The 25,473-nt window shown below is 34.5% G+C and overlaps 1 protein-coding gene across 1 annotated transcript in view; it reads right to left on the bottom strand.

Annotated features, from left to right (window-relative positions):
• Window positions 1-25,473, bottom strand: part of eIF4H1 (eukaryotic translation initiation factor 4H1) — a 59,582-nt gene that overhangs the window by 27,003 nt on the left and 7,106 nt on the right. Inside the window, exons 2-4 of the mRNA XM_076480775.1 lie at window positions 11,836-11,944; window positions 1,836-1,884; window positions 1,322-1,386 (exon numbers count right to left, since the gene is read on the bottom strand). Of these exons, the coding sequence (XP_076336890.1) occupies window positions 1,322-1,386; window positions 1,836-1,884; window positions 11,836-11,944 (223 nt within the window). The remainder of the gene's footprint in view (window positions 1-1,321; window positions 1,387-1,835; window positions 1,885-11,835; window positions 11,945-25,473) is intronic.

The raw sequence follows: 25,473 nt of genomic DNA, 5'->3' as shown, positions 1-25,473 counted from the left end.
AACATTAAAACCTAGGTTTTCTCTATCAGCAATAAATAAACTCAGCTAGGGCTTTGCAGTTCATGTCTTGGATTTCCTTTAAAAATTAAGCAAGAACTTCATTTTGATTTATTCAGTTATGCAGTAGAGCTTTAGGATTTTGCATGGCTGAATAAAACAAAATGAAGGTTTTGCTACAATTTTTTTCAAGAAAATCTACGATATGAACTGGGAAAAATTATTTTCTCCAGGTGAGTTGACATGGAATGACAAATGGAAATTTCCGAAATACAGGATGTGAAATCTTAAAAGCCAGAAAGAAGAGAGAAAGACTTTTCTGGTGGGTTTGACAAATTTGTCTCAGCAAATCACAAAGATCACAGTTTAGGTTCCTATCTGTAATTATGAAATTTGTGCCTCTAACTTGTTGGCTACATCATTCCATTTTTGATGTTACAAAATTCTGAAAGGCAGAAATTGGAGCTCAGGTGAATCTCATGACATTAAAAAAAAATGAAATCTAAGAATCTTTTAGTTTGTTTAGAATTTGAATTATAAACTAACTTTTCATTCAAAATTTATTGACACACATTCATAATAAATTTCATAGTAAAAGATCATGGCTTGTACATAAAGCCAGACCAAGATAAAAGAATAAATTAATCTTCTTTGTAGTTAAAAATAATATTACAGAATTTACTGTATTAGAAACCTGAATACATCACATGAATATTATGACCAATAATTTCAGCCTTTCATATATTACATTTGAACTTAGGCCCTGAATATGTGCATCACAAGAAATACTGATTTAAATGGTGTGTATCGCAGAACTGAAATATAACCATCAAAAGCTGGTATCACTGAACTTGAATTTTATTGATGAACAATAATGCTCACATCTACCAAGCATTTATCATTAATGTAAAACACAAAACTATTTGGCGAATGAAATGGTTACCATTTTCACAAATTCTTAATCATATAGAATATCGTTAGAACTGGCTTCAAGATTAGTTTTTATGTCTAATTCAGCCACAACACATACACCAAATAAGCTTGAAAATGCTTTAATGAAAGAACAATAAAGCATTCTCCTAGTCATGAGGTTATACCATGACACTGTAGTTATAGTTATCTATAAAGTAATGTTATTGAGCTAAGCAGTTTAATGTTAATAGCTTGCTATCTACTGATTTGCCTAAACAATACATTTCACTTTAATTAAGAGTTTGCAAGTCATAAATTAACTACTAGCAAAAGATAAGCCTATAATCTGTTGGTCCCTAATTTGATAAATTTAGAAAACAATCAGAATTACCAATTGTGAAAACATACTTACTGCTCCATTTAATTCTAAAGCTGACTTCAAAGATTCAAGATCATCAAATTCAACATAACAATAACCTAAGAAATAAACAAATGAACATTAGATATAATTCTCTCAACTGTGCAATAACATCTAAACAGTTAGAAATTTGAAAAACTGAATTTCATTTAGTTTTATTGGGTCATCATTTATAGTGGTAACAAATATAAAATAAATCTATAGTATATGTACATCCATTTGATCAATACAGTCGATAATTTTGGTTTTAAGGCATTTGCATTTAGTCAGTTTCTTTACTGTAAAGCCAAATTATTTACAAGTGATCATACCAGACATTATAGCAACTACTTATTCAACAAATTTGTAATAAAAACAACTAGATGGCAATTTGAACAATAATTATTATTACTGTACCAAAATATAATGTTAAAGAAGTTAGAAAGTAGTAACTCAGTAAAAATTTCAATAGCTAATAAGTGTATGCAGAATTTCTCCATATAATGAAATGTATTCCAAATCTTTTCACCTTTGAATCTGTCTGTTTCTCTGTCTCTGACAAGTCTAATACTACGCACCTACACAATGAAAGAGAAAAATATACTACAATATGCATTATTCTTCAAAACAATCTATGTATTAATCTGAGTTGACTTTGATGAGCAAACCACTAGATAAGATTAATGTCAACTGAGGTAATAAAAACAGCCTCTTGTGATTATACATGCATTTCTTATCTAAGTGAAAAAATATGCACTTAGAAGCAATGTTTATTTCTTCCATTTTTTAAAAAAATATACTTTATTAAATCATAAACAACTGAAATGAGACAACACACAACTCTGTGAAGATATAAACACATTGAAGTTAAGTAAATTTCAAAGGTGAAGGTAACTATTAAATAGTAATTTTATTTTAAAGAATGCAAAATTTATTTTAAATTGAAAGACTGAAGAAATGGACATAAAATTCAAACATACAGTCAAGTAAAACTTCAAAACCTGGCAGTAGCTGTTTTTTTGTTGTTGTTTCTTATGTATATACAGAATATCACAAAGTCTTTGTTAAGACAGAAAAATTAAAAAATTACATAACAGATTAGCTGGATGATTGAATGTAGAACACAATGATGAAAAATTGACATTTTATGTGGCTACAAAAAAGGAGTAGTGAGGCTACACATTATTTACATGAGTGATTAAAAACTCTTTAAGCAGTCACATTTTCAACTTTTCAAATGACACTAAAATAAAAAAAAAACAAATTAACTGCAAGCATTTCTCTAATTCAGATACCCTGGACAGTTCAAGTATAAAAAAAGGAAAAAAGAATGTGAAACATAAACCTAACTACTATAAAATGAAAAATCATGCATTTAAAGATATGGAAATTATTCCCATACCTTACCTTCCTAGTCTTAATATTTCTTCCATTATGGTCAACTTAAATTGTGTATTTTAAATTTGCTATCAACAGTGATACAATGTCATGCAGGTGGAGTCTGAAATAAAAATCACTGGGTCTACAAATTATCTAAAACCATAGAGAATATTATGGATGAAGTATTTCAATTACTATAAAATCAAACATCAATTAAAAATTAAATTTGTTCACTACTGCAATTCAATGATACTTAATTTTTAGTGTCCTTTACATGAGTACCACTGTCTTGTATAATTCTCTAACATTCAGGATATGAAATTCAGCTCTCAAAAGTGAGAATGTAACCAATATTAAATGTCATACCTATAAATATTTGCACTGGCATAAACTTATCTAAACTTTCACATACAACATTTCCAAAATTGCAATAGTAAATGTTAGGAAGCCAATCTGTTTTTGTGATGATGAACTAATAATGAAATTGCCATAAACTATAATACCAAACTAAAATAAAAATTTATCATATAATAAAATTTATACTAAGCACTGTGCAAGTTCAATCAATTAGTTATTCTCCTGTTGTTTTTGCCCAACACCTCAACTGGTTATTATTTCTGCTTAATGAATAGTAAGGTGGTTATAGCAACTCTAAATTTTGTAAAAAGATTGGTCTAAATTAAGCCTGCTATTTACACAAAATATTTGCTTTTGTTATGTACTTTTATACTTGCCAGAATGGTTGAAGTTTATGTTAATGTATGTCACAGATGTTAAAAAATTCTACCATCAATAATACTGCCTAACAATGACTTAGCAGACTACAACTTCACCTTCCAAATTCATGATGCAATATTAATATGTATGAAGCAAACTGGTTATCTCTGCATAATCCTCTATGTACTCAAAAATGTTTACAATTATTAAATGAAAGTTTGCATGTTACACAGTATTTCAATATTTACTCCAAATCTCAGAAAAACACTCTCACTTTGTTATATAAAAGGATAAAGATTAATATAAAAATAATGGAGAAACAATAATAAATTATTTCTTTAATAAAGTATACTTAACTTGCTAATTAAACAAACAGTTTCAGTTAAGCATCTCCCAACTATGCTGATAGTGACACTGAATATGGACAGAAACCTTATATTTCTGCTCATACCAGTGAACTGTTTTTTATTTTATTTTTTTAACATTCATAGCCATAAAAGTACATTACCATGAGAATTGTAGAATTCAAGTATTTAACATTTTAGTTATTTAATTCTTTCACCACAGGCTACATCCCACAGACCAAACTCATAACCATTTCATGCTTGTTATAGTTTTCATGCTATAACTTTTAATACAGTAAGCATTACAAGACATCCATATGCAAAAGATAAGATTTTTTAAAGTAATGTTTTTATAATGTATTTTTGTTTTCTTTTTGGAATGCTAATTACCCAAAATGCAGAGTAATTTTGATTTTAAGATAAAAAATACTTTTATGAACCAGAAAACTTTCATATTTCAGAAATATAATCTGTATAGGCTGTAAACAATTATCAAATGTCCTTTTAGAAAAACTTTATACTGTAATTTTCAGTATTGTTCCTCTGTTCAGATTTATTCGATTTGACCAACTTTGTGACCACCAGAAGAAAATAAGGAAATAGACAAAAATTATGCTTCTGTCCTCTTAAAATGACAACAAATTATAACACAAAAGCACAAATATTTAGTCTAAATACCTCAAACTCTCATAATATTGTAAATCATATGCCTTTATTACTTTTATTTTATTAACCTTTCAGTCATGAGTGACTAACATTACAGAAGTTGCAATGACACGGCACATGTGCACTCATGTTACATCATCCAAGAATATAAAATTGGCTACTGCAAAGTGAATCTTGACTGGGTTCTAGTGGAAAAGTTGATTGATTGATTTAGTGTTTTATGGCACAACGCAGCTAAGCTATCTGTGCCAAACGTCCAATAAAAAGGTAAAAAAGGGAATAAAGGTAAAACAAAACATCATTGAAAAACAGAAAAAGTATAAAACCAATGTTGACACCTAGTCTACAATACGAAGAGAGAAAGCAGAGTAAGAGAAGTTGTAAAGGACTTTCTCTAGCAAAATGGTAATGATCATAACCCACCAGGAAGACTAACAAGTAAGTACAAGAACCACCATCAGTCACCTGAACTTGGCCTTTCTAGTCCTGGTTCTGGGTTATGTTGTCATAACAGCCATTATCAAAAGGTAAAATAAGAAAAGTGTTAAAAGACATATAACAAAATCATAATAAAAAGTAACCGAATGTCCTGTAAAAAAGGTAAAAGTGAAGTAAATGTAGTAAAATTTGTAAAAGGAAACAAAGATATAAACAAAACATAAAATGGCATAAAACCAATGTTAACATCCAGTCTACAAAGTTGTAAAGGACTTCCTGTAGCAGAATGTTAATGATCATAGCACGCCAGGAAAACTAACAGGTAAGTACAAGAACCACCGTCAGTCACCTGAACTTGGTCTTTCCAGTCCTGGTTCCGGGTTATGTGTCATAATGGCCAGTACTAAAAGGTAAAGTAATAAAAGTGTTAAATGACATGCAACAAAAGTGTAATAACAACTCGCCAGGACAACTAATGGGTAGTTCAAACAGCAGCATTAATCACCTGAAGTTGGCCTTTCCAGTCCTGGTGTCGAGTTATTTAATGTTCTGGCCATTTTACAATGTCAAATTGAACTAGAGAGATTGAGACTGAAAAGGGACCACCATTAAAATGGTGTAATGAATAAATGTCAAACATTTAAATGAGGTTAAAAAGATTAATGGCCATTAAAGAACTAAAAACTTTATCAAGGTGGACAGTGTCACCATCACCAGTAACACTGTCCAATGTCAAAGACAAACCCTGGGACAGAACACGTTTAAAATAGTGCCTTCGTTGAGAGTCGTAACGATGGCAGGTAAGTAAAATGTGGCCTACAGTGATTTGAGTGTTACACAAACTACAGACTGGTGCATCAGTTCCAGATAAAACAAAACGATGAATTAAAAAACTGTGACCAATGCGTAGTCTATTTAGAACAACTTCCTCCTTCCGAACCTTACGGAAGCTAGACGGCCAAAGCCCAATATAGGATTTTATTCAGAAAAGCTTGTTGTCATGTTGTTCACTCCAAGTGGACTGTCAGCTGACACGGAGCCGAGCCTAGAATACAGGACCATAGTCCATGTACGTAAGAGGCACAGTGATGATAGTGCCAGAGCAGATAGATTTAGCTGCCATGTCTGCAAGCACATTCCCACGAATACCAACGTGGCCTGGTATCCAGAAAAACTGGATAGAAGTAGATGTTAATGAGAAATGGGCCAGTCGGTTTTGAATATCAGCGAGAACAGGGTGTGAGCCAAGGTGAAGTGATTCCAAGGGAGTCAGTATAAATAGTGCAGTCGGAGTACTGCTCAGCTTCAATATGATCCAGGGCAAGAGATATGGCATACAGTTCAGCAGTGAACATAGAAGCTGTAGAGGGGATTCTGCACGCAAGCACCGAACTGCAACAAACCATGGCAGAGCCCACAGAGTCATCTGATTTTGAACCATTCGTATAAATTGGAATAGAAAGGGTGTTCGAAAGATGTTCATTAAATAAAAGACGGTACTTCCAATCGGGAGTATCTGCCTTTTTCAGATGACTTAAAGAAAGGTCACATTTGGGGACTGTAATAAGCCATGGGGGGGGGGGGATGGGCTGACCAGTGGATTCTGCAATTCTTTCCAAGGACAGACCTAATTCATCCAATTGTGCATGGATGCAAAGACCAAAAGGAGTAATCGCAGATTGTCTGTTTTGAAAAAGTAAGGCCCACTGAGGAAGGAATACACATCCCCAAGTGGGATGCTGTGGTAAGGAGCGAAGTTTCGAAGAATACAGCAAAGACAGTTGCAAACGGCAAAGGTGCAGAGAAGGTTTGTGAGATTCCACATATAAGCTCTGAATTGATGAGGTGCAGAAAGCCCCAGTGCAGAGTCGAAGATCTTGATGATGAATGGGGTCCAGCATCTTTAAGGCCGAGGATCTGGCAGAGCCATAGATCATTGGTCCATAGTCGAATTTTGAACAAATAAGAGCACGATATATCTTTAACATAGAACATCAATCTACTCCCAAACTGGCAGTAAAGAGGACACAAAGAATGTTCAGCGCTCTTGTGCACTTGACCCATAGCTGCTTTAAGTGTGGTATAAAGATCAGCTTACGGTCAAAGATAAGCCCCAAGAACTTGGTCTCAGGGACCATTGGCAGCGAAACTTCACTGATATGGAGTTCAGGATAAGGGTGGATACCCTGTTGGTGGCAAAAGTGCATGCAAACGGTTTTACAGAGAGAAAAATTAAAGCCAATCGCCATAGTCCACTTCAGTACACGATTGAGGGCAGTTTGTAGTTGCCGCTCACGATATCTCATATTCGATGACTGACACAAGATGTGAAAGTTGTCAACATAGAGCCCGTTTGCTAGAGTGAGAAAAAGTTGTTCAGTGATGGCATTTATCTTTATAATGAAAAATGTGACACTCAAAACACAGCCCTGAGTGGCCCCAAGTTCCTGTACAAAAGAATGGGAAAGTGTCGAAACCACACGAACTTGGAATCTCCTGTCCATTAAAAAATTTTTAATAAACATAGGTAAATGGCCACATAACCCATATGTATGGAGGTCTCGCAAAATGCCATACCTCCATGTTGTGTCATAAGCCTTCTCTGATCGATGTTTCCAGACGAATTAGGTGGTCTGTGGTGGAGTGCTGTCGTCGGAACCCACACTGGGTGGGCGAGAGAAAGTTGTTTGATTCGAGGAACCAAACAAGACAAGCATTAACCATCCTCTCTAAGGTCTTACAGAGACAGCTCGTCAAAGCAATTGGACGGTAGTGTGAAGGAATCTTGGGATCTTTCCAAGGTTAGAGAAGGGTAAGGTAATAGCCTAGTGCCAGGCATCAGGAAAAACATTCTCCTGCCAGATCCAGTTAAAAACAAGTAGAAGAATATCAAGAGAAGCAGGAGAGAGACAGCACAGCATGTCATAGTGTGCATCATCAGGTCCAACAGATGTACTGCCAGACCGATGAAGGGCCATTTTCAGTTCCACTAGTGTAAAGGGACAATTATAGTCAAAATGGCCAAGAAGGTGGAGGAACAAGCAGAAGTGCTAAATACCCAGCAAAAGCTTTCACCTAGAGTATCGGCGATGCTCTGGACATCAGCTACCTCTTGGCCATCAGAGAGCAAGATGGAGAGGGGGACAGAATTGTAGTGCCCACCAACCTTTCGAATCCTGTCCCATATGACCTTGGAACTGGTGGTAGAAGATATGCTAGTTGTGAACTTAATCCAAGATTCCTTCTGGCTTTGATATCTTACCCACCTAGCATTTGCACGAGCCCATTGGAAAGCGATGCGATTCGAAAGTGTGGGATATCTACAAAAGTAACCCAGGCCTGTTTTTGAGCCTTCCATGCCAAGTGGCAAGCAAGATTCCACCATGGACGAGGATATCGTGGAAAACGTGTCGAGGTTTTAGGAATACACTGAGCAGCTGCTTGTATAATACAGTCAGTTACTGCCGCCACACAGTCATCTATTGATAGTTGATTCATGATGGCAGGATCAAGTTCTGCGAGAGCAGTGAAAGTGGACCAGTCTACCTGGTCCAGTTTCCACCAAGGCACATGGGAAGGTTGGCATCAACCACGGCCAGTCTCTCTCAAAAGTACAGGAAAATGATCACCACCTAGTGGATTACTGTCAACCCTCCATGAAAAATGGGGAAATAATGAAGGGGAGCAAACCGAAAGATCAAAAGCGGTAAAGGACTGACTAGGTGCATGAAAATAAGTGGAAGAACCAGTATTGAAAAGAGAAAGATTGTGATCAGAGAGCATACGCTCTACAGAGCGACCTCTCCTATCAATAACAGCACTTCCCCAGAGGATATGATGTCCATTAAAGTCCCCCAAGATTAGATATGGAGACGGCAACTGTTCAACGAGAGCATCAAGGTCTCATTGATCATATGTCTCTCCAGGGAACAGGTACAGAGAACAAACAGTGATGGTATGACCCAAGGAAACACGGATGGCTACAGCCTCCAAGGGTGTGTTGAGTGACAAAGACAGGGCGGGCACATGCTGATCAACCAACAGTGCCACCCCTCCATGTACTTGTCCATCACACAGCCTGTCATTTTTGTACAGAGAAAACTGCTGAATGGTGACTGTATCAGCAGGTTTTAAAAATGTTTCTTGTAAGGAAAGACATACAGGATGGTAGGAAGCACTCAATGTTTTGATATCGTCCAGATTAGAACGTAAACCTCGACAGTTCCATTGTATCAATGTAGCCATTTTTAATGACCGGTAGGCAAAGTGGCTGGAGAACCCTTCTGTTTATGACCACGTCTTTTTTACTTACTGTCCTTATACGGAGGAGGTCTATCGACCCCCATGGATCCTGCCCTGGGTTGATTGGGCAGGTCTATATTGTTGGAAGGGGATTCCAGTGACTGAGGATGCGAACAAATGATAGTTTTGCATCGTGGGGTTGGAGCAAAGGATGTATCAGAAGAAATGCCTGTATTTGAAACCGAAGGATGTGGATCTTGAGATTTGTTGGACTGTATGGGAGGAACGGAGATGGGTGTAGAAGTCGATTCATCAACCTTTTTAATCATGGAGGTCAAAAGGCTTTTCATTTGTTTTGAAAACGATTCTCTTAGAGGTACAGAGAGATCTGTCTACACTCCCACTGTAGTTGTGGAACGAAGTGCAGCAGCATATGTCCAAGATGGAGTGGCGAGCCTCAGGATAACTAATGTTATGGGTCGTTTTCAAATGCTGCACCTCTTTTTCCTCCAACCATTTTGGGCAAGAACAAAAGTAAGAAGGGTGGGAACCATTGCAGTTGACACAATGTGGGTCCGTGTGACACTCATAGGCATCATTGTCTTTGCCACCACAATAAGCACATGTCAGGGAACCACGACATGATGTCTTTGAGTGGCCAAATCTCTGACATTGGAAACATCTGAGAGGGTTTGGAATGTACGGCCGTACCCTGCAAATGAGATAACCTGCCTTTATGGTGGCAGGTGCACGTGATGAAGTAAATGTCAAAACGAGAGTATTTGTTGGCAGTGTAACTCCATCTTTGCGAGTGGAGATGCGCCTCACTGTAGAAACTCCTTGAGTGGAGAGACCAGCAAGAATCTCTGACTCGGGGACATTCTTCAAGTCCCTCTCAACAATAACTCCTCATGATGAATTCAAGGTAGCATGAGGGGTAACCTCAATTGGTACATCCCCAATTGCCTTTGAATTCAAGAGTTCACTGTGTTGGGATGTGGATGTTTCAACCAATATGTCTCCAGATTGAAGCTTCTTTACTGACTTTGGAGAGCCAGCAAGTCCCTCTAGTCTCTTCTGAATAAAAAAGAGGGACATTTGCCCTAAAGGTTTTTCTGAAAGAGAATGTAATATAAGAAAATGGGGTACAGGTGTTACAGATGTTGAAGATTGCTGCTCAGAGTCTTCAAGATGTGGTTGTTTACCTATTGACTGTTTTTTCACTATTTTATTTACATTTTTTGTTGGAGGATCCATAGGATAAAAGGAAAATTTCACTGACCCCACCCACCATGGAGCCCTACGAGGGGATGCACTACAATGTCATGCAAGGATATTGCAGCAATGCCAGAGTTTCGTGAGCACTATACCCAAACACCAGCATCAGACACAATGTCCACAACACCCACTGAAAACATCCAACACTGTTACTTGATTAGCCTTGTTGACTCTAGCCCAAGTGGACCAGCCGAATGACCCAAGGGGAGCCACCCAAAAGCCGCCCATCTACAGGATTTCAAGGCCAAAGTGGTGTGTTAGGGTTGGACTCCTCAACTACCAGGATCCTCTCCTCCCCTTCACGGGTCGCCTAGCACAGCAAACACGCGGGTGGATGTTTAGATCCCAGAGGAGGTAAAATGAAAGAACAGAACATTCCCTAGGAGGTCCCCTCACCACGAACAGGAATCCACACCGAGGGGTAGTGGAGAAGTATTTTTTAAAAGTGTCACATTTTCAGTTATAAGCATTATATATATATATATATATATATATATATATATATATACATTATTACTAATCACAAATAAATTTTTAAATTTTATTTTTTCTTTCTTAAAACACAGAACAGTGAATGACATAGAGAATATTATCTCTTATAGTTATGAACTTTGTACTCATTTGCTGCTTGCTGCAAGTTGCTAAACTTTATAAAATTTTGCAAGTGGAGGATGTAAAACAAAATATTTTTTTAAAGATTTATATATCCATTTTGAAATAAAAAATTACTATATCAGTGTCATAGAATTCCATTATAATTTATCAAGCTTAATAACCCAGCTGTATTTGGGTCTAAAATATTTTTCAAGCACACTAATGTCTTACTTTACCACTGGGAATCTAGCATAAAGTTTTCTTTGCAAGTACTTCATGCAGGCTGAGAAAACCACTAGGAGAACATTCTGAGCTTTTGATTAGTTATACATGTCACTGGGGGAAGCAAGTATATTTAAGCAAGTATTTACAAAAAATGGAAAAGGTGGAAGGAGCCATCTTGCTTGATTCATTAAATATCTTAATATCTCAGAATCAGACACTAGAAAATATAGTAAGTTCTTATCTTATATTCTAATATATCAGTATTGCTAATTTGACAAGGTATTCATAATAAGGTACAGTCTTTGTAGTTCAACATCACAAATATCTATTTCGAAGTAATGCTGCATTCAACATACTGTGTGACACAAATATTCATATTTGGAATTGTTTATAATATTTACTTTTAAAATTAATAAATTAACTAACGTATAATATTAAAATTTAAATTATAATCTACAGTGTGATACTAAGCATTTTGGCATACATTAATAAAATAATAGTTCAATAAAACTTTGAATGTGAACCTACAAATGTAATGACAAAGCCTTAGACCTGTGACTATAGGAAGACTCGTGTTGGTAAAGTTAATAGAAACTGGGATTCCAGAGTTTACAACAAAATTTTATTTCACACACATTTACTTACTTTTAACCCGCTAAATATTTCATCAATATCACCTTGTACTATGCCTTGTGGGAGATTTCCAAGAAAAACCGTGTATGGAGGTTCTGTTGGAAGGGGTCGAGATGGTCCTCTGCAGGGGAAAAAAAAAGTTGATAAAAAATTACTTTTTAAACTACTTTAATGTGTCAAAATGTTTTACACAATTTAAACAGTTAAATCAAAACTACCATCCTAAACAATTTGTATTTGTTGTTTATGTATAAACACACAAAATTGTATTCCTCCATGTTCTCAACCTTTATTACAATTTCTTCAAATACAAGCACCATCAAATAATATCATATCCAAAATGGGTTTTCAACAAGACAATAAGTCAAGTGGCAAAAACCTTTTATTCTGCAGACAAGAATAATAATAAACATTTATTTCAACAACACCCATACTAAATAAAAGAGAATAGCAACAAAAATACCAAATTTGGTCTAATTTTGGAACCAAATTCTTCATAATGATTTTGAAAAAGATGGCAACTTCAGTACAGTTAATAATTTTGAAATATATTACAGCAAATTCAAATAGTTGACACTATTCAATTTTGTATTCTCAAGAATGCTGGTATGAGTATTAAAACTTTAATTAAAATAAAGTATAGAACAACATTTAATTTAAGTTTAAAATACCCATACCAGCCATCTTGAGAATACATTTTTACTTCAAGTGGGTTTCTTGTCATCACAAACTATTCAATTTTCTAAACCACATTTGTGTAAATTGCTTGTAACTTTTCTTTTGTCTACAATTTTAAAAATGATGAAATATGAAATTATGCAGACTAACTTATTCAGAAATCAGGTTTAGAGTATAAGGTATCTGTATACAAAATAGAAGAATACAAGTTCTATGCACACAAAAAATAACTAGTTTACTTGTATATCTGAACTTGTTTTCAAATTTTTAAAGTACTGTCTCAATTCCACTTTTGACACCAATGAACAACCCTTAATTTCACTGCAACTAGTAAAAAAGTTAGTATTTTCCTATACTGAAAACATATTTCCAACAGATGTTCACCCATACAAATAGAATTGCCATATTCTTTGCACATCTCCCTTGAGCTAACTCCAACATAAACTCATGTTTTGTGGGAACTGCTCTAATGCACAATGACAAACAGGAGGGCAACACAACCTCACACACAGTAAATCCCCTTACACACTTGTGCTAGAAGTAACTTCATTCTTAGACCAGGTAAAAATAAACAAAGATGCACCAGGAGTTGGATGATCAAATAAGAATATGTGAAGAGGCAAGAATCTATCAAAATTACATTTTAAGTACAGGAAATGTTAACTTTCAAATTGATACACTGCCTCCACACAGAGTGATGCTCTAGAATCCCAAGTTAAAGTGGTAGATGGACTAGTGCTAAACTTAAGCCTAGCAGAGTGTGACACTCAACAGCAGGAGACCACAGGGGCATGTCCATGAGATATGACATCTTGTGTCAAGCAGAGTACACTACTTGCCCAAGTTGAAAGGGGTGGAAAAGGTAGAACAGCTGAAAGTGTTACACAGATGAACAAAATACAAACATGGCCAACCAAGCACCTGCACACAAGTGACCAGTCAGCCAAAATGTGGTGTGGTTAGGGTGCAAATAAACTGTATAGTAAGTGCTTGTCTCAACTCTACTAAGCAAGATCTGGCTGCAGAATGGCACATTAGCTGTGTAATGAGTGACCTACACTACAATGACAGCATCACCATTACCCTACTTCTCACCATATCAAGCTCAGTACAACCAGTGAGGAATTTCCAAGGTCTACTGCCAAAACTGATGGGGAAAAAATAAGTGGCATGGTCCTTCATTGCTCTACTTGAAGATGAGAGGGAATAACTCACATTGGGAGGATTTGAGGAAGTGCTTGGATTTCCATCAACTACTGACTGGAAAAAAATCTCTGGGTGGAAATAATGCAATGAGTGACCACAAAACAATATTTTTAAAGTGGGTAAGTGTGAGCTAAAGGAGTGGACAGTCACTTTCCCAATGCTGAGTTTTCCATGATAGCCCAATAAAATGGTATAGTCTTGACTAGACAAATGAGTAAAATTGTAAACTATAAGGATAACTATAGTAGTCTTACTGAACATCCCATTTCATAGTGGGCACTAGTAGAGTTAAGAGCCGAGTGTGTTCCATTACCTTTGGTCTGATGCAGATTTTCAGAAATAAACACACCCTGGGAAGCAACACCAGTCAAATGGCAAGATCTAAGGAAAGGGAAAATGCCTTAAAAAAGAAAACAGTATGTAAGTGAAGTGAAAAACAGCAATGGAGAGAAAAGAAACCTTGCAGGATATGAAACAAGATGAAAACAAAAGGAGATAAATGTGTGAAAACAGCAACATGGCAGTTTGAATTATCTCTCAAAGGATCAATGGGAATGTTATGTAAGAACATGATACAGCTGATTAATTTAATATACAGGAATGTGAAAGAATGACCACTTACCCAGTAGCTGATGTATTAGGAAGAAAGCATGGTGACAGTGCATAGGCATCTGAGTAACAACAACAGGCACAAAAGAGAAGAAAGATTAAACAATAAATATGAAGTTAACAGCTACGATGGAATCAAGGGAAGTGCATGGATACTAACAAATTCCCAGTAGTGCATGGAGTAGGACAAGAGAGTCAGTGAAAAAGGAAGTATCAGAATAAAGTGGAAGAGACAAGAAAAGAAAACCAAAGCACAACTGGTAATGCAAAATACAAAAGATAAAGCTGCACAAAAATCATCAAGTGTAAAACTGGCAAATCATGTTCAAACAACCAAGTGGAAAAGGCCAAAAAGATGGGCCATATTAACATGACCCAGAGAAAGAAAGAGATGGCTGAATTAAGGTAAACACTTCAATACAACTGATGGATGACAGAAATGGATCAGAAAAAGGACACAATCAGAGAATCTAAAAGTCCTGCAGGAAAAGGACTGGACACACCTGACACATGAAAATGAAGAAACCATATCCTTTGGACACAGAAAGAGATGCAGTTGGAGCATGAGAGGAGGAATGGGGCAGAAAAAGAGAAGGCTGGATGTCAAATGAAGGAGCAGGGAAAAGTTAAGCCTGCCAAAAAAACATCATCAACAGGACCTGACATATAGGAGAATAAGTAGAGAGAAAAATAAAGACCTATCCTGGTTAAAAACATCAGCTAATATGGCCAAAGGATAAGGAAATGAAATTGAGAAGAGGAAAAGTTTGGAGTAGGAAGTAGCAAATGTCATGATGAGAAGCATGTCCAACTGAAGATAAACTTAACCACAGGGTAGAGAGTAAAACATAGAACCTTGTTAGGGCAAGAGAAACAAACTTAAATGTATGAAGCCCCATGTGCATAACTAGACATGTGAAAAACCCAATAAAATAAAAGGAGATCCAAATCTTGGAGGGGAAAAAAAAAAGTTATTAGGAAATATATATAGTGTATCCTAACTAACTGATCCACAATAATACAAAGGAAATAGGGAAAACACTCTACATACATCAAGTATTCATTCAGAATTTGTCCCCACATACAATTTGACAATACAGAATCAAAAAAGCATTGAATATCTAGTCAGGGGACAGAAAGGAAATGCTACATTGGCACAGTCAAGTTGCCAAAACAAAATACTGAAAGGAGGAAATAAAGGACAAAAGTCCAAAGAAGGGCACGACAGCTTCAGTAGCTATCAACTGAAGAGGCACGTGTAAACACAGCAAAAAAGAATGAATTGTAGAAGGAAATACACATGTTCCAAAAGTAAAAGATCTTTGTATGCAATGTGGAAACAATAAACATCAACTGCTTATGAGTAATGGAGTTTATGGTCCCTTCAAAGTGAAGAAGGTTTAACCCAAGTGAGATAAGAGTAGAAAACATGCCCACATGTACCAAACACAGGTACAAATGAGAAAAGATTTGGAAGGTGTGACAAGCTAGTTCAGACAAGCAGTCCTCCTGCACTGCAGGAGAATGCCAACATTGGAAAGGGAATGACCCCAAGAAAGGGCAAAAAGGATCAAATTAAATCATGTAAAACATGAATTCCAGTCTTAACCCAAGAACAAGATGAGCAAATGCCCCCATGAGTCAAGGAAAGAACAAAGGAGTAGGCACAGAGCTAAAATGAAGAATACAGAAATAGAATATCCAATTTCAATTGACAAAAATGAAGAAAAATATTCTGAAGGACAAGACAATCAGGTGTAAAAAAAAAAAAAAAAGGTCATAGTCATCCACAGTTTTTACTGGTGGGAAGATACCCTCCAGACAGAACCAAGGAATGATAAAAAAAAAAAAAACAGTACAATGTCAACAGTTCCAAATTTAGTCTTCTTGAAAACACAAAAAGCCTAGGATAAAATTAGGCATAAGGATAAATGCTCATGTGATGGTATTCTCAGCAAAGTAATTTGAGGTTCCATCTTTTCAACATCAAAAACAAAGGGGAACAGTGGGAAAAAAAAAAATTAGTGGCAAGATAATCTGCTGGTGAGTACCTGAATACATCACATGATATTCAAAACGAAAATCAAAGGCTGACAAGGAAAGAAAAATGACTTCCCACAGGGTTATAGCTGGCAGTGAAATCACTGAAAACTCTGACACTTGGTAGTGCAGAAAGTAGATGGGTGGATAGGTGAGATACAGATTTAGCAAGACTATGAACAGAAATAGAATGATAAAAATGAGAAAGGAGTAAAAACCATAGGAGACAATGAGGACTGAAGCCAGGCCACAACAGTCTGGGTCTTCAAAGAATTAGATACACCACCAAAGACCTCTGGACAAAAAGTGGAGTCTGACAAAAATTACAGATAGCAGTGTAATGGGCACCTATACCAAATAGAAGAACAACCCATCCCAACTAGTCCAGCAACAGAAGAACCAAATATTTTTATTTCTCTGAAGTTAAGCACAAAGTTACACAATGGGCTATCTGTGCTCTTTCTACCACAGGTACTGAACCCCAGTTTCTAGCATTGTAAGTCCATATACATACAGCTGTGCTACTAGAGGGCAAGAACCAATAAAGAAGTATGGAACAGAAGAAGAATTATGGGTTAACATAACATTAAAAGAACAAACTTCTCCAGAAAATATTCCCCTGGATTACCATGAAATGCCTCAGTCAGAGAAAGACAAAAACAAAAAGGCATTCATCATAAATGAAAATAAAAGTTAATGGATCCACCCAAACAGAGAATATAGTTTAAAGAATGGGAACTGAGGTACAGAATGAAAACAGCCACAAATCAGAATAAAGCCATCAAGAAGACTAGAAGGTCAAATCATGGCAGCAGTGCTGCTTCTGGGATGTTTTTCAAGTAAGCCAAATCCCTCACTAACTTCCAGAAAGTCAGTCATTCATGTTACAAGGTACATATAAAATTCATACCATAAAAAAAGCATAACATGATCAGGTAACTATTATTTGAAGAAACAAGTTGAATCCTTGCAATTTGTTTCACATGTGCATGTACAGAAAATGTTTACACATTCACTGACAAAGCTTATATTACAGTCATCTTTGCACCTTTTCCCTTTATTTCTATTTTTGCATCATTCTGATGGAAAAGTGTAGTAATTGTTTTAAAATTAACCTCTTCTTGAACATCTTCATACCTTATGGGTTTTTTTCCCCCACTAATTTTAATCACAGATTTTCCACAATATCAAGGAAATCCACAAAAACCACATGAGATCATAACGCAGCCAATTACATTCCTTTGTATATCCAAAAAGAGATAATTACTGTCCAAAATTTTCTGGTTACAATCATGATCTATTTATAATACACTTTTGTGGGTATTCATACTTTCTACTTTTTGTGTGAACTACTATCCAAGAAAAAAATTATTTTGCACCAGTAGCTACCAAAATAGCATAAATATGAAAAGTATGCATCATAGAAATAACACTGTGGTAACACAGGTTTGCAGTTGGTCAAGAAACAAGACTGTATGGACCCAAAAATCAAGTGAAAACAGGAAATAAAAGAGCATACCTGTGAAATAATGTAAACAAATAAAAAAAGAATGATGATATTTCTCCACACAGAGAGTCAAGCCTTGAGTAAACTTTAATGTCAAAACTTTGGGGAAGGAAGGCTGGCCTAATGAATGGGAAGAAGAGGCCCAGTATGCAGGAAGGAACCTACAGCAGATGGAACAAAAGCTATTGCATCCACCACAGAAACTGTGATGCAGAAACTATAAACTCATCTCTTGTGTTACAAAATATCACTGCTATCATGAGAGAAAGTAGACCACCACTACAGAAGTTATAATATGCAAGTACAAAAATAATAACAACAAAAAAGGGGAGATACTGTACCTGGAGGTTATGTGGCCCTAATGTTCGTGGTCATAACGCACAAGTGTAGTTCTCATTAAACAGTTGAACTTAAGTAGGAGTTAGCTCAAAACTAAATGGCATGTATATCTCTAAGGCAGACATTTAAGAAACATAATTATGTGCAAAGTTATCTCAAAATGACTATTTTCAGCTGTACAAGGGAAACTTAATCAGGAAAGTTGAAATGTGTAATAATTACAGAAGTAAATGCTTCCCATACACTGTACAAGTGTGAAATTTTGAGAAAACTTTTTGTTGAAGTGATAAATGCTAAAAATGTTCAAATATACTCCTAAAATGTTTTGTTTAAAAGTGTGTATAGTTCATCTTGCTTGTAACCTCCTACAGTACAGTTATTATTTTGTGTTTTTTTAGAATTTCATTAGTAGAATTTTATAGTACAGCACGCAGAAAACCTTCCATACAAAGGCTTTCACAGAAATCATAATTTTATGTTAACACACACACAAAAAAAAAACAAATACTATATTTATACAAGAATGGATGGACTAATAAATTATGGCTTAAAGGTTTATGTAACTTAACTTTGATTTTTCCTAAAGCTGGCAGTCTAACTTTACTAAGCTCTTATTCTAATCACTGTAATAATATTGTTGCATTACTTCAATATGTTTCGTGATGTGATGTGGCTGAGGATTTGTAAATTAACCTACTGCCTCACTATTTGTTTCTTATAATATTAGCCCATTTATACAATTTTTTGACAATGAACAACTTGTTATATGTAATGGCAACTTTTATTTTATACATGATTATAAGATATGCTGGAATAATCATTTATACATACCCAAACTGATTACACACAGCTTTTAAAATAAATTTTATGAGGAAATAGTTAATAACTATACTGATGTATATAATTTTAAATTGTGGTTTGGGTAGACATTTAAACTGTTTCCATGTGGTTTTTTTTAATTTCACGCAAAGCTACACGAGGACTATCTGCCCTAGCCATCCCTAATTCAGTAGTGCAAGACTAGAGGGTAGACAGCTAGTCATCACCAACCCCCGCCAACTCTTGGGCTACTCTTTTGCCAACAAATAGTAGGATTGGCCATCACATTATAAAGCCCCCATGGCTGAAAGGGCGAGCATGTTTCATGTAACGAGATTTGAACCAGTGATCCTCAGATTACGAGTCAAACTCCTTAACCCACCTGACCATGCTGGGCCTACATTTCTACGTGCTAGGTTACCTTACTCCAGAATTTTCAGGAATTTTTCTGGCTTTTTAGAGTACCTTATGTTTTTTTCCAGTAATAGACAAATAATGTAAAAACCAAATACCTTTATGACTGGATAAAATGTAATGGTAAAATTTGTTGTCCAAGGTATCAGAATATATGATTTATGCATGAAGTCCTACTTCATGGAAGTTTATAATGCAAAATGTTTTAATTTATGCTTAGCTTTCCTCAGAAGGAAAATAACTAAGCTTGGACTTTAGTCTGAATTAATAGTTTTGTGAACTCAAAATCCAGTGTTAAAACTGAGTTCTGAAAATTCCTTCTTGGTGGTTAAAAATATAATTGTATTGTGCAAAAACTAAAAGTTGATTAGAAAACAAAATGCCAGAACAAGTGCTAGATTAAATTAAAGCTGAATAAATGAGGCTCAAAAGCAAAGTTTGGCACACAAAGAACTTTGAAATATTTATACACACACGTCATAACATGGGAAATAAAACTGATACATAGCAACTTCAAGAATAACATATTGTATACATTTATTTATATACCATCAAACAGTAGCAATGTTCATCAAAAAATCAAAGGTGATAAGACACAAACAGATCATTTGGACAGCAGATACTTACTTTACCAAATGTCCCCCAGTGGCATAGTGCTATCTTCAGACTTATACAACTAAGAAACCAGGTTTTAATACCCATGGTGAGCAAAACACAGATAGTTCTTTGTATAGCTTTGTGCTTAATATCAAACAATGCTACTCTAGTAAAAAATAAAATAAAATGTCCAGTGCAAATGAACAATCATTACACAAATTTATAATTATAAAAGAGAAACAAATTCTGTTGAAAAATACACTTGCATCTTGGCTTCCAAGGTTGAACCTAATATCTAAATGTGTACATCCAATCTTTTCATTCTACAATTTAGCAAACCCCAAGAAAACTATATAATACCTGATATTTCTGAATATCAAAATTATGTTCCAATGATGGTTTAATTATTCTGCAATCCAGATGGAAAAAAATTCAAAACTATAAACTAAAATGGTTTAAACTAGGTATCAGTGTACACTAGCCTTTCTATAGTGTTTCTAACATCTTAATAGCCTTTCTATTATAATGGGACCAAAACTAAATATAGCAGTCCAAATAATACCTCACCAAGTCTTGTATAAGGCTATTATAACCCTCTTATTCTTTAACCCTTTCATGACAGGTCAAGGGTTAACAGCCATGTTAATGCATTTGACTTACATTAAAACATTTTATTGAATTACTACTTTATGAATTTACGTCAATAAGTTTGGAATCAAATTATAGATTCCAATTAAAGCTTTGATATTATATACAAGTGAAATTCTTAATTTAAAAACACATCTAAAAATAGATTTTAGTGAGTCACATGGTATGTTAAATGCAGCAGTTTAAAAGTAAATGTCTATGATGTCAAAATACAAAGTCTATAGTGTTTTACAAATTAAAAACCCAAATTTCTAATATTATCAAGCTAAAATATAAAATGAGAACCTGATATATTTTTATTTTGCTGAGATATGACTTGTGTACTGAATCAAACACAGTGGCCCCATTCACCTCTTTCCATTTTTGGAAACAGTCACTTATATACACTAACTTCAATATATACCACGTGAATAACCAACAGCAGCACAGAATATCACCAAGAGTGATTTTCTCAGCCATTTTAATCTGTGAAATGGCAAAAAAGTTCTTTTTATCCAAGATTTCAAGGAGGAAGGTTGTGTCTTTAGTCTGCCCAAACTTTCATTTTTTGTTTTTAATCTCAGTTACTAAACTTAATAAATTATAGTGAAATTCTATGGTATTGGTATAGTTATTTATGATTTTGTTTGTTTATTAAACTGTATATATAAAACCTAAAAAAAAAATTGTTTTATATCCTCCACTTTCAAAAGGTTGTAGCAATTAGAGATAACCATTTGCTTCATTTCTTGATTTATTGTTCTATATTTTAAGAAAAAAAATAAGTTTAACAATTTATTTCTAACTAGTAATAATCTATATACACACACACACATATATATAAAATGTATAACTGAAGTGTGACTATATCACAAAATACCAGTTCACTAAAAAGCAGCCAAGTCAAGGAAAAATATAGGTTAACTTTATATCACCGATCATAATGTGTGCAAATGTGTAGACAAATATGTGTATTATACCAAGCCTATAGCGAAACAGTTAATTCAACATTGTTGTAAACCAATCAGTAACTGCTCTTTTTCTAATCATTAAATAAGATATTTAAGGCTTTTATAAAAAATCTCACTAATTACTTTTCTCCCCATCACAATAATGATTATCTCTGACAAGAAGTGCATTTTATCCAAATTCCCATAACTCAGGAACATGTCATCCTCTTACTATTCACAGATACTTTGAAGATCATTAATTAAATGCCAGCATTCCAATGTTTTTATAATAATGCATTCAACACTTTACTAGCAACAGAAATTGAACTAATAAGCCTCAATTTCTTCAGGTTCTCTCCACATATTCTTCTTGTAGTAAAGATACCAAACTAAGGACCATAATAAAGTTCCTTTTAAAATCTCTCACTGACTAATGTCAGGTCTTGCATTTATTCTAAATGCAAATCCTTTCAAGTCAAACTTAAAACAAACTTCACATATCTCTCAACATTAACTTATTAACCTTTGAAAAATAATAAAACTTTTCATTGATAACTTGCTATCTTTTACAAGGTTTAATGAACTCGGTATTATGATGAAAACTGAAAAAAATCATTTGGACATTATGTTTCATTCATAACTCTTAGCATGATTTTGAAGTCTTCTTGTCATACCAACTTGCTAAAACTTTTTTGGTATGGAAAATTTAAGTGACTAAAAATTTTGATCAAGATAGTTCATAGGAAACTGTGTTTACCTCCTATCTCCTTTTCTTGCAGAAGTTGTCATGGATAATTGAGAAGAATTTGCTTAGTGATGAAAATAATACAAAACACAGAAAATACTGGTACAGATATGTAGATGATGTAGCTTGTCTCTAGACAGAATCCAAACCTCAACACAACTTTGTAACTTTTCTAAATTCACACAAAAAATTAAATTTACCACAAAAATAGGTCAAAATGAAAACAATTTTTTGGACTTAATTGGCATAAATTACATACATTCTTTTAAAATATTCAAAAAACTGATTTATAGTGTCACCATCATACATACTTCTTCAAGACACCCAATATCTCACAAACTTTTCACACTCCATAGTTTGTTACACTATCATTGTGCCCTTGTCATCTGAAGATTATGAAAGTGAATTGAAAAGAAACTGTTGTAAATAATGGTTATACAGCCAAATTAGTTCACACACTGTTGTTTAAAAAACCGAAAGCCATAAATTTAAAATCCATATACCCACATAATATACTAAACAAAAAAAAAAAAGGTTTAAGATGAGCCACACTGGAAACCTCTCTTGCAAAATATATAATACACTGAACAAAGAAATCTACAGGCTGCCCTTCTACTGCAAAAACAACCTAAGAAAACTGTTGTGTAACAACAAAAACAGAAGCAGAAAGTAAAACAGTGGTGTTTATCAATTAACATTTCAAAACTGCAATAATGTACACATAGATCAAAACAGTGTCCCACACAAACAAAAATTAAAGAATATTCTAGAAGCTGGAAATTAAGGAAAATGGATTCAGCCTTTGCAACCCACCTTACTAATTTAATCTGGAAAAAAAAAAGTCTGCAAAACTTTACATAGGTGTTAAAAGGTAAAAAAACTAGATTGACTGGAAATTTCAGAAATAAATAGAAGTCTAATAACAAATACAAAAAACGTTCTAAACAACCAAGCTCCTCCCCACTTTCCTCTAGATGAATGGAAAGTTCACCATGTACCTGATAACCTTTTGCTGGAGAACCATAGTCATGAATAAATTAATTACTTGTGAAATGTATGTCTAGTTTTTCTTCAGTTTTCTAATTATGGACTTTCACTGAGTACTAATGGTTTCAAGTTTCACATTCCTAAAGTTTGCTAGAGCTATTTTCAAAATAAGAACTGAGTGAAGATCCAGGACTACTAGGCTGACTCTTACTGTTAACCAGATTAGAAACTACTGTTCATCACAGAGAAAAGCCTTTGAACATGTATTTCATTCATATATCTCAGCATGATTTTGTTAAGACTTTGTCTTACCAATGTGCTAAAGCTTTTGGGTATGACTTCCACTTTTCTGGAACAAAAAATAACTGTCACGTGTTATGACTATCAGAAAGCTTCTGATAGAGTGCCTCCCAAGATACAACAAACTACAAAACCTTATACTACTGCATACCATATGTTCCCGACATCAGCAAAAAAATAACCAACATTTGGAAAAAACTTAACAAAACACAACATTCCAGTAAGCACCAAATTTATTCAAATACTAGGTACAAAATTAAAGTCCATACTATGTAAAAATTACACTGAAAAACACAACACCAACAAACTTTATCAAATACAATGCAACAGCTGCCACAACTACTATAACAGAGAAACATCCAGAAAAATGGAAACTAGGTTTAAAGAACACAAAAAAACACCTTCACATGTTTTTAAGCACTGCAAACCACATAAAATACAACATAGCCATACAAAACACCCAGGTATTATGTAGGGAAACAAATATAAACAAATGCAAGATCAAAGAAGCCCTACTTATACAGCAACTAAAACTAAAATTAAACCAATAATAAAGGAGCACCTATATACCTATACTAATTAATAACCTAACATCCACCTGCAATGCCCCCTACAGTCTAATACCCGTTTATACTTTAGTCCCTTAGACATGTGTCCATCAACGGTCAAATTCAAATAATCTTTCTTAACTGAAGATGACCTAGGAAGGTCAAAATGTTGTTCTCTCCTTATCAGTAAAATTGTTAATACCCATACTAGCCATTCTGATATAAATTAATTAGCCAGTTCACAGTTATGGTATTTCTAGAAATTTTATGTGACTGAAAAATTTGCTTATTGCTATGAAACAAAGATTCATCATAAATTAGATTTTCTTTTCTCATGTGGAAGAACCAGTAACACTTTCTGAATTTTTCAGATCTTTTCAAACACACCCTCAACATCATCTCTTTTGTGCCTAATATTCCAAACATTATAATAACAGCAACTAAGCTTATTCTTGAAAAATAATATCATATTACTTCAAATTTAAGACGCCCTCTAATTTGACTTACCCCACTTTTAAAAAATCGATTTTCAGAGAAAACAAGATGTGGATGATAATTAAAAAGGAGTAAATATGCTTTAAAAAGAGATTATTAACAAATAAAAAATGTTAGTAATATATTCAAAATGAATTATAATAAATGGAATATACAGGAAATTTAAAATTTTCATTACATTACTGTTTCTTCCTGCTTTCTTTATTTAACAAGAATGCTACTTTGATGTTTCTTCTGACTCACTGTTATATTCTGAAGTTGAAGCATCTTCACTGCTTGATTCACTATTGTCTCAAAAAAATGTCATCTTGCATTCCATCTTCTACATCTTCAAAATCTGATGGCAATTTTTGACTAATTGTTGTCATTTGCTATAGTGATAAACCTTCTCTTTTCATAAATTTCTCACACCAGCCATGACCAGCCTTGAAAGAAATATGACTATTTCCAACACATCCATTTGCTTTTAACATTAAAGACTTCTCTCACTACATAATCCTGTATTTAGAAACTCTCCGAAATATGTTAAAATGGCAACATCAATTACACGATGTCTTCCTTTTCTTGGGCCAGAAAATGACTTTGTACTTTTTTTGCAAGAAAACAACTTGGTTTTCATACCAAGCCAACAATGTACATTTGCCTTACTCACTGTATACTTTTTACCAGTTGCACAATTCCCAATCTATTTGATGCACAAAACAGCTTTTCTTTTAAACTCGGCATCTTACATAAAACACATTTGGACAACAGGAAAGTCAAACAAAGACTGAGGACAGTAATATCCAA

Source organism: Tachypleus tridentatus, chromosome 13, assembly GCF_004210375.1.
Source record: "Tachypleus tridentatus isolate NWPU-2018 chromosome 13, ASM421037v1, whole genome shotgun sequence".
Classification (NCBI taxonomy): domain Eukaryota; kingdom Metazoa; phylum Arthropoda; class Merostomata; order Xiphosura; family Limulidae; genus Tachypleus; species Tachypleus tridentatus.
Note: the sequence above shows the minus strand (reverse complement) of the source record. Positions and strands in the feature narration are given on the sequence as shown.